We start from the raw sequence: 10844 nt of genomic DNA on the forward strand, positions 1-10844 counted from the left end.
TATGAAGGATGCTGAAAGAGGACAAGACTTGGTGAAGGGAGTAAGAGAAATGTAAAACAGAAGGCACAAATCTATAAAAAACAGGGTTGACAGGTTCTGCTGCCTACAGACCAACCTGTTCATTTTTATTTTTAAAGGAATTTAACCTAATAAGCCTAAAGTTTGACAGTGGTACGTGCCAATTCTCCATCTGAAGCAAACTCCAGTGTATGCAGCTACACACAACTGAATATATGGATGTTATTTTCTGTAAGATAGTCTATTACCAGGCATTAATCTAAATGGATGAGGTTATCCCACATTTAACCATTAGAGGGCTTTCTTCTATTACAAAAAAAAAAATTGTCTTCCTATTCAGTGTTCAGTGTCTTTGAAAAAAAAAAAATCTAGTTAGACAGAATGAGTGCTGTCTTTAAATGCAATCCATAAAGCTAAGTTCTCTAAGTAGTTGAAGTAAAGGGGAATAATTTGTAAGATTAGAGACACTACTATGAATGCCCAGCTGCTTCAGGATAAATTAAAAAATCTGAGCCTGTTTCACAAACAGCTACTGAACATGGATCAGTGACATTTCTAGTCTGAGATGTTTTACCAACACATACCTTGTTCCTGGGTGAGCATGCAGGCTGAAGAGCACAGACCTGATGAGCTGAACAGCATCTAAGGTTTGCTTTTAACAAAGCCAGCAGGTGAAAGACAGAACACAGATGGCACTAAGTGCAGCACAGTGAAAAGCAACACTAATCTCACTGGGGCAAATAGTTGTGTACGAAGGTTCAATGCAAAACACTGAGAGCAAGGGGATCATACCCCAAAGACTGCTGAAAATCTTGGCTTAGCAGTAGCAGGTTCACTGCCTTTGTCTCAAATGATGTAAGTTTACTGAGTAGCAACCAAGTTACTCTGCACAAATTTAGAAGCATCAAGAAAGACATTTGCAAAAGTAGAAGTATTTGTTACACGTTCCATTATAACAGAAAAGTACTGGTCTCAGGTGCTTGACAAGTGTATTCTTCTACTCTGAGTAGGTGTTACAGTCCTTCACAATGTTTTCCCCACATTCCCATCATACCTGAATCTTTTAGTCAGGGAAAGACTCCTCCATTTCCTCCTCCAGCAGAGACTCCAAAGAACACATCACAAAATTATAAGGATGCCACAGAGAATTCTAATTACTCAAAAGGATGGTGGGATTTTTTCTGTTGGTTTTGTTTGTTCCAATAGTATTTGTTCATGTAATATTTTCCCACTAAGAACCATATTAATAGTCTCTGAATCCATACCTAGATGCTTTCTGGAATGGGTATTTTTTGTGAAGTTATGGAAAAACCTTAGTAAAAATTGACTTTCAGAGACATGGACATTTGTCAGACTCATACTTTTATACAATAAGCTCTGAAATGTATGCATCTCCTCTAGCTATCTCAGTGGATAATTACTGGGTTCAATATTCTTATTTATACACCAGGTGTAAGTAACCTTACCCTTTGAAAGCCTCTGAACAATCTTCCAAATTTTCCACTAATCCAACCTGTTTGGGTAGCTACGGTGATACAGAAAAACTTAAAAAAAAAATCCTTCTGCTGGCTGTTCTATACCTAGGTACAGATTAACATGCCACCACCCCTTGCCCCCCTTAAAAATCTCATCTAATTGTCTCTCTTCTAGCATAGAGGACTCGATACTCCCTCATTCTGGTTCTCTACATTAAGGATTAATGTTACTGATTCACTCCAGGATTACTGAATTGGTATGGTATGGGCTGAGTTACTTAGGAGATTTACATTTGTTAGTACCTAAGGACTTAAGTTCATTGAAGATACCCTGAACAGCCTGGGTATACCCTTTAAAAGTTCTGCCACTCTATTTCTGCAAAATTTAGATATACCCTGAAGATAAGGATAGCATGAATAGAAGCAAATTCACTGATCACCTAATTCCCTGCATAGCCACTCCAGTATAATACCATCAAACCAGACAGCTCGAGTATTACTACTCACTGCAGCAAGTGTGTAAGCAGCACAAGCACCTGGTGTCTCCTGATAACATGCATACTGTGACATGAGTAAATATCTACACTAGCCTGCATTTCACAGTTATGAAGGCGGCATCAAATTGACACAAAACACTGGTTTCCAGGTATGCCATATGCAGTCTTCTACAGAAATCTTGCCTTATTCATTTCACACTGGATAAAAACACCACATCATTTCACATGACTACTTTATTCTAGATTGATGTGCAACTGCATGAACTATTTGTAGTTTATATAAGACATGAATGGTTTGTGTTCTTGACTTCATGTTACTCATTACCAACCTTTAAAACTTTCAGAAGTAACACATGTATTCTCAAAAGAAACACCTTTATAAAAATAGTTTAATACTATCAGTTACTAACAGTAAAGTGGCAGAGACAGAACTACATTAAGCTTAAAGTGGCCAACTCAAATTAGATGCATTAACCTAAAAAAGAAAAAAAACAAGCAACCTAACAGTAGCTGCAACTTGAAAGTGTTCCCAAGTAGCTTCATATGCAGCTGTCTGTCAGGCCTATCATTGAAGTTAAAACCCAAGACACCCCGAACAGTTACTGCGCTACCTAGGAAGTCTAGTTTAAATCCCTTTTAGCCATTATGTAGAAGCCTTAAGTAAAGGCATCAAATGATTGTAGGTAGTCATGGAAGAGGTTGGCTTGACCTTCAGACCACTTTCATTGAAGGGGAAATACGGGAAAAAAGTTCCAAAGCAAAATGCGGCTCAAGCTACAATTATGTACTCAACAACAAAAATGCTTAAGAACCAGGGACACTGTTGCCAGAAAGTGTGCTATAAGGAAAACAGTCTTGGGAGAGCAGAGAGGGCCTCCTCCATGTAGTAAGCAAGATGAACTATTACTTTGCTGCCTTTTCTGGAAAAAAATCCATTTGAGAGAGATAAGACCAGGTGAGGTGACTTTAACAAAAGGTCCTGTATAGTAAACAAGATTGAAGTGTCCACCTAGCTCTTCCAGCAGTTGTTCTAGAGAACTTGGTAACCAGCTAGTGGACATCTACTGAACTACACTGCTTCTAAGGAGTCTGCAAAAGGTCAACAACAGGCTTACCCATCATAACCAAGTTTTAAACTCACCTCAGTGGCCTGCACACAAAGTTTTTAAGGTCTCCCTCAAAGTCAGAGGATCCTGCTAACACACACACGTCCTAGCCTAGTAGCAGTATCAGTCTCAGATACATCACTTTCAGCATCTTCCCTGTGTTTTGTTATCCACAGAACATCACTGATAGGAAATGAAAAGTTGTAAGTAAACGCAGTTCTATTTATTATCCAGCAACATCCCATACAAAAGCAATGGAAACAACAACTGCTTTCAGCAGAAAATCTGTACAGTGTTATCATTTACAACAGTCTTACATTTAAAATCAGCAAATTAAACAGAATCAAGCACTTCACCTACGTATTGTTTTCTTGTCTGTATAACAAACCACTTGTAACTATTTACAAATATCAAATTCAGGTTACTGCTTCTTTAAAGCATTATTGCCTAGGCTTTACCATACTGACCTCCAATTTCTTGAGAGTATTTAATTTCCAATTGTTTCAGAAGCATTTTTGCAAATAAACAAGAATTGGCTTGCTATTGCTTAAAAAAAAAAGGTAAAGCAGTTTAATCTTACAGTGAATAACTGCAGTAGATGAGTTTACTAGTACAAATCAGAAGTGTGGTTCAGCTACCACCTGTATTACTTCAAGTCAGATACTTGTAGTAAAGCCAGATGGAAGTGCAAGGTAACATACATATGCTCAAAAATATACCCCTACTTTGCTTTGGATCTGCAGGTGGACAACTGATATTATGGACATAATGAGGAGAGGGAAAAAACCCAAATATTGCCAAGATCTTGCTGAACTATTTATAATTGTTTGAGGATAATATTGCCTTTGGCTATTTTTTTTCTATTTAAAAGTTTTATAAAAAAATCTGAAACACATAAATTAGAAGTTTAAAAGAAGTCACACAACTTAATTGTATTTTTACATAAATTTGGTCCAGAGAATACGTAGACCAATCACAACTTACAGAACAGTCTTCAACTTTGCTTAAGCTTTCTTACTATCAATAGTTTATGAATCAAGCTAATCTCTCAAATTTAAAAGAAACTTCCTCTAAAACAGTTCAGGCGTGATTATTTAACTCACAGTATCGAAATCTTTAAGTGGTTCACTCAAACACACTTCCAAGTCAAATTCACCTTCTGCTTGATAGTCAACATGTCTAACTTTGGTGGGAGTGCCAGAACAGGTGCCCTGGAATACAAAGTCAGTTAATAATTAGTTAAACACAGGTTTAGTTCTGCAATTACTCATTTCACTTCCATGATTCATTTAGATCACCCTATAACAGAGGCTTACAAACACTTTAAAGGCCATAAAAACCCCAAGTCTAGTCTTAAGATTGAAGAGACTTAAATGAAGGTTTCTGCCCGTTCAACCACGTTGTAAGATCTCTTGCAAAAGCTTTAAAGTTCTTTATATTAAACATTATACATTAAAACATTATACAGATTCAATATTCAGAGAAACAAATCTAGTTTGTTACTACATCTTTACTGAAGGTTGCTACATAGCTGTGGATATAAGAAGCCTACTTCAAAAAGTCTAAGTGCAAGAAATCACATCCTATTTTAACATTAGATATTGCAAACTAAAGTAGTATTTCCACTGTACATCACAGTCCATCACTGACATGCTCGAAATGGATAAATTTGTGTTTGCAGGCTATGAAAAATGAGACATCTGTCATTTGAGGTGGTCACTTAAGTTCTGACTCTCTTACAGATATTGGCTACAGCTGGGAAAATGTCTTAATTTGAAGATCACTCAGCTTTGTGAACTGCTCCTAAACATAAGGGATTATGGAATTTCTCACATAGTCAGGCTACTCTATATAGAATTATAAGTAATGGACCAATTGTTGACAAATATTTATGCAAACAGCAGATATGCTTACATCATTATCTTGACTGCTGGTTTGAGATTCAGTAGAATTGCTTCCAACAGATTCTGTCTCCATCTCACCAAGGTCAACAGGACTACTGTAAAGTAATTAACAGGCACACAGCTTAAAACAAATTCAGTTTCTCAGTAGTAACTAGTACTTTGTATGCGCAGTTCTGAAAACGATGGCCAAACAAGAGCAAAGAGACCTACAAAGATTATAGGGACAGTGGTGTCAAACTGCAGAGACAAAACAGAATAGTAGCTCAGCTCAACACAGCCAAAATGGCCAAGGACTAAATTTAGGTCTTGAGACTGAATATGGTAACTAATCAAAGACACATATCCAACACTCAAACAACACCTCAACACCAATGAGAACAAATGTTATGGAAGAGCCAGGAAGGTTTTGGGATTTTTTTTCACGTTTTCATCAATTTGTTTTGCAATGTAAGATTTAACATCCACTATACACAGAACTAGACTCCAACATCTGAAGACAGACTAGTGTTTCGACACCAACATCTACAGTAGGCTTCAAGCTGAAATACCAAGCTGTTAATACTTCTCACATCGATTACAAGTAAAAGGAAGCTAAAAGAAAGCCTTCGCTTTTACATCCCATTGCTCCACACTGGTTTTAAAACCAGCACCACTGTTAGTGAAAAACAGTAATTTATTACCACAAAACTGTTTCCAAAGGAATTAGTTATATCTGTGACCCTTCATTCTGTAGTCCCACAGCTTTATTTCAGTTGTTCCCTGATCAGCTTTATCGGTTTCTACAGATGAAAGTAACTAGTTAAATTCTTCTAGATCTTCTAGAGCAGAATACCATAGTAGCTTTGCCTGTGTTTGAGGTCAGGCTTTTAATTTAATGGTACCCTGAGATGATCTTACAAGTACTTTTTTCCTCCTCTCTACTCAAGAAACAAGAATTTATACCACCGTTCTTGAACCAGCAAGTGAGAAGCCATTGAGGCAGGATCTTGTACATGGTATTGGTCCAAGTTCAATATTCATTAGATCTGTCAATTAGCAAGAAGTCTGCAGACTGCTCTTAAAGAATTAGCCTGTCTTGATGGTGCAATATATTCTTTTACAGAACACTGCAGAATGAGTGCTAATTTCACCCAGTGAACACACATTAAAGAAGTAAGGGATATAATGTATGCCCTTCAAGACTATGTTGGGTTTGTTTGGTTTTTTTCCTTACATGAAAGTTTATATATATTTTTTTATAAAGGGATCTTGAATACTGTATACATACATTTCTTGCAGATCACATCCTTCTTCAGTAGGGGGATCCCAGGAATGCAATGCAACCTTCCATAGTTTAATTTGCTGGTCCCATGACCTACGGCTGTACTTCTTAAATTTATTTGGCGTTCTGGGATGAACTCCTGGTATACGATGGCATCTATTCATATATTAGACATGAAAAATTAATTAATGCTTTTCACACAGAGATACCATATAGCTTTGCTAAGACTGATTTACGTTAAGATTGACTGCTACACAGAATTTGCTGGGTTGTAATGAGCCTAAGTGTTTATATTATTTATGAGAAAAGACTACTGCACAATTCCAGCACTCAGGTGAAGAGCTGTCATCCCCGTATGAACATTTTAGTTTTTCTGTCTTCAAGTCAAATAAAGTATTCTCAGTCTTAGGTCTGAAAACTTCAGTATGAATTTTCTGCGTATAACATGTTCTAAACTTAAAGAGAAACCATAGTCCATTTTCTCTTTTCATTTTCTAATGAGAAAACAGACTGCGAAAGGTAGTTTCATTTCTTCTAGTTGAGAAGCGTAACAGAAAGCTTTCACTTCCATTTCGGCAGCATGAGAAATTTGAAGGAATATTCCTCAAGTACCAATTAGTAAAAAAAAAAAATAATCTGTGCCTCATGTGACTGTTACTGTCACTTGTCTGTTAAAAAAAGTCTTAGGTTTAATTTGCAGATGCTGTCTATTTGAATGTCTCAGAAACCAAGTTTAGTATGTTCATATGCTTATAAAGAACAGGTATGACTTGGAGTCAGTTTTCAAGAAACTCAAGCAGCTTACCTAGGAACTTCTTTAATGTATCTATCATATGCAATTGTGTTTTTCCCATAGTTTATCTGTTTTTGTCTTCTCATCAAAACCACTTCATCCGTCTCAAGTTCTACTGTTACCATGGACTCCTTTGAATCAGAACTAAAGGAAAAACATCATCATAAATTCAGGAGTACCAGAAAACAAGCAACACTGTAGAAGGTTAAAAAGAAACATGCTAAAACTTTTCAAATGAATGCTTGCTTGTGATGTTACTGAAATACAATGGTGAAGTGGACTTAAGATGAACTATTTCAAACTGAGCATTTTCAGAAGCAACAATGATATACTGAAAATTCAGGCCTATTGTCAGGATTTTCCTCAGCTAGGCTAGAAATTTAACCTACCTTCCAGAGGAGGACTTCCTTTCTCTTGAAAATTCATTTATCAAGAGCTTCCTTCTGTATCTGTAAGAGTTCAAATCCATATTAAGAATACACACAAAAGGAACATGATGTAAGGCTACACCATCACAGCCACCAGTTGATTTTACTTCTCAGCCAAGCAGCAGCCTTGAAGTCAACCCAGACACTGTAAATGCCTTTCCACTACAGAATGGATGTTTCAGTTCCCCCCTAAGGGCTTCCTTTTCCTAAGTCTTTTCCCTAAAAATGTTTTTATAGCAATGATACGCAAAACCAGTAACTATTGAAAGGACATTCAAAGTAATCCAATCTAAGAGATTTAGGAAATGATTCTTCCAAAAGAGAGATATTTAGTGATGACACATGTGAACTCTCCAGAGTACGCTATGTCATTCCTGCAGCACTTAAGCCAAAGCTGACCTAGAAGCCACAGAGGAGAAGCTAAGGTTGGTCTGACTTTACCACAATGGTCAAGTTAAAAATAAAAGTCAATACAGGCTCTACAAGACAATTACCATTTCCCCTCCTTCTCCCCCTTCATTTTAACACACATGGGTACCTTGCAATTTCTTTGTTAACATTGGTTCTCATTTCATCTTCTTCCACTGCAGTTCCCCAGTCCAAACACCGAGGAAGGGGTCCAGGGCCTTCTGGTGTTGTAAAACTGGAAATTAAAAAAAAACAACAACAAACCTCCATGTTAAAAGTTTACTGTATTGTATTTCGCAGCCCACCTCAAGCGTCTCCCCAATGCGCAGCTTGATAGCCATTTAATATATTCATTTACAGTACTCACGATGGCTGTGAAAATCTTGTATTGTTCTATTAAATCATAAAATTCAGCCTCAGTTGAGAGTTCTACCACAAGGTTGTGTGGTTTGGGGCTTGGGCTTGGTTGGTTTGTTTTTTCATAAAAGGTTTATGTAGATATCTAGAGATATACCACTGTAGCATGTAACCTAACCTACACTGTTAATAACTTCAAGCTGGTGTCCTTCAGAAAATGGTATTTGAAACACCAACTTTACTCATTTACTCACTTATTTTCACTCCACTAAATGAGTTAACAAATATTTGTTCTTTCATGATTGCAGACTCATTAGCTATGCAAGAGACAGAAGTCAGATCACAGAATTAAACTGTGCAGCTAATTAGAATTACAGGAGTTCCTCACTGTGAAAATGTACCCAGTAGAGAAGGCAAAGGCACAAAAGACGACAATTTTTAGCTAGTACTCTGAGATTTGCTATGAGCTTGCAAACTGGTATTTATCAAATTCTGACTGTTGCAGGGGAATAAGCTTAAATCCTTTCCTTGCCAACCCAGTTGCCGACATTCATATTATTAAGTATCTTTTCCAGTTTCTGTCCTCCTGATGACCAATTTTCCTACTAAAGTACAAACTTGAAATTATATCCTACAGACCAGTTTTTTCAATCTGAAACACTGGAGGACTTACCAGGACTCAGTGCAAAGGAGTCCCTTGAACTCAGGGAATTAGATCCATCTGTGCTAAAACCTCCCTGCTTCCACCTCAAAAACCGGCTTGCACTACTTTGAAGTTCTTGTTAAATTCAAACGACAAGTTCTTTTTAGATGAAGCCCAGTTACCAACTCACCTTTTTGTACTACTTTAATTCTGTACCTGTGCTGTATTTACAGAGAATTGTGGAGAACATTGAGAGGGTCTACAGCATATTTCTTTTAACTAATTTGCTCTGTGACAGTACTGGTGCTACATATACTACTTTTCGCCATCTTTCTTCAGACCCTCACCCCCAAGACTTGGTGAGAAGCTCTGGCGCTGTGCTGGGACTGCAAACAGTGCTTAAACTCTGCCAGAGGGGCAGAAAACAAAGGCTATAACCTCCCTGACTGAATCCGTTCTATGACCCAGCCTCCACTCCAATCCTCTTCCCATTTCAAAATGTTATTCTGACGATGTTGAATCGGAATAAACAAAAAGCAGATTTAGCACAGAAAGAGAACAACTTCAATCAGAGCTGAATTCAAACTAGATCACAAAGTGCCCCTGTTCAGTTTAATACTGGAAGACACACAAAAGCATTGCTTATTTAGGTTGAAAATGCTGAAGCAACCTGTAAAGCTTAATCTTTGTACTCCTATCCAAATGTGCTCCTTGAAATTAGTTTCATTTACAGTGGATATCATAATTTGAGGTACTGTTTATTATCAGCAAAGAAAAATGGGTAGTTACAGGGCACAACCTATGTCACTCTAGATTAGAAATCTAGATTCAAAACTAGGCTGCAGACCACAATTCCCATCCACTGACAAGAAAGACTAAAGGGACTGTGGCATGAATAGCCCAGATGTAGTTTGTGATGTATAAAATGATACTTCAACTAAACTGAAGTTTACCCAGTGCTGGGAAATGGTCAGGAAGGCAGTGAACAGCAGTACAGAGTGAGTGACCTCAGAGGTGGACCCCACCACACACGTGCTCACATATTTAGACAAGCTTTCAAGATGGTCTGTACTGCCTTCAGAAATATGAAGACAGAGGACTTTCAAGACTTGTTTTTAATTTGTTTTTTATCATAACACTATGTACAGCCTACATTAAAAAACAAATATAACTGGCTTGTGCAGTTATTGCTTCATGATAAATAGCAAGCAAGCATGAACAGGAAACAAAATGATGAAGAATATAATTCAAGACGTAAGAATGAAAAATTAGTATTGTTAAGAAGTGACTCTAAGATAAGAATGCTGCACTAGATCATTTTCCCTCCCTAAAGATGAGATACTTATGGTCAACAAATGATTTATAAATACGCAAGGTTTGAAAAACTGAGTACAACACTCAATTCAACAGCTCCTAATGAGCAAAAGAGCAGAGAGCTGTTTCTATTTGCGAACATCACCTACCTGTCCTGCCTGTTGTCAAAAGGCCTGTACTTGTTTTCATCAAGACTGGATGAATCAGATTCGTTCTGCCTTCTTCGCTTTCCATCTGCGCCACGTTTCCTTCCTTGGGACCAGCGAGGCAGGGGCTGTGGGCTGGCAGCAGACAAACGAAAACATGAACACATTAGGTAGTTTTATTTTATTAACCTCTTTGAAACATCATCCTATGCAGACATCATGTATTACTAATTTTACTTCAAGAAATCGAGCTTCTCAACAAAAATAGGTGTGGGCCTCAGGAGTCCCTCTCACAAGGACGTTCCCCTGCTAACGGCCCCCCTGGCGACCCACACTCGCAGACAATGGTTGGGCATAGTAGACCCTGGCGCTTACACCCCTTCTTCAGCCCCGCTTCCCTCCGGACGGCCCAGCCCGCTTCGCTTTCGCTGGGGGACTCGCAAGGGGGGAGCGGCCGCGCCGCCGCCGAACATGGCGGACCCCGGCCAGAGGCC

General features: G+C 38.0%; 1 protein-coding gene across 1 annotated transcript; it reads right to left on the minus strand.

Moving 5' to 3' along the window:
- Nucleotides 1-4142: 4142 nt before the first annotated feature.
- On the minus strand, nucleotides 4143-10823 carry SLBP (stem-loop binding protein). Its single transcript, XM_010194924.1, has 8 exons — nucleotides 10726-10823; nucleotides 10354-10485; nucleotides 8021-8125; nucleotides 7444-7503; nucleotides 7067-7198; nucleotides 6268-6417; nucleotides 5011-5095; nucleotides 4143-4307 (listed from the first exon to the last, which is right to left on the minus strand). The coding sequence occupies exons 1-8, from the start codon at nucleotides 10821-10823 to the stop codon at nucleotides 4191-4193; spliced, it is 879 nt and encodes a 292-aa protein (XP_010193226.1). The 3' UTR covers nucleotides 4143-4190.
- Nucleotides 10824-10844: the final 21 nt, after the last annotated feature.

This window comes from Mesitornis unicolor, unplaced genomic scaffold (genome assembly GCF_000695765.1).
Source record: "Mesitornis unicolor isolate BGI_N332 unplaced genomic scaffold, ASM69576v1 scaffold32231, whole genome shotgun sequence".
NCBI lineage: Eukaryota > Metazoa > Chordata > Aves > Mesitornithiformes > Mesitornithidae > Mesitornis > Mesitornis unicolor.

Excerpts from the sequence above, each read along its gene's own strand:
- SLBP (XM_010194924.1), bottom strand. The coding sequence starts at position 10,823 with ATGTTCGGCGGCGGCGCGGCCGCTCCCCCCTTGCGAGTCCCCCAGCGA. Across the intron at positions 10,486-10,725 it reads AGCGGGGCTGAAGAAGGGGT|CCCACAGCCCCTGCCTCGCT; the intron begins GTAAGCGCCAGG and ends GTCTGCTGCCAG. Across the intron at positions 7,504-8,020 it reads GTTAACAAAGAAATTGCAAG|ATACAGAAGGAAGCTCTTGA; the intron begins GTACCCATGTGT and ends GAACTCTTACAG.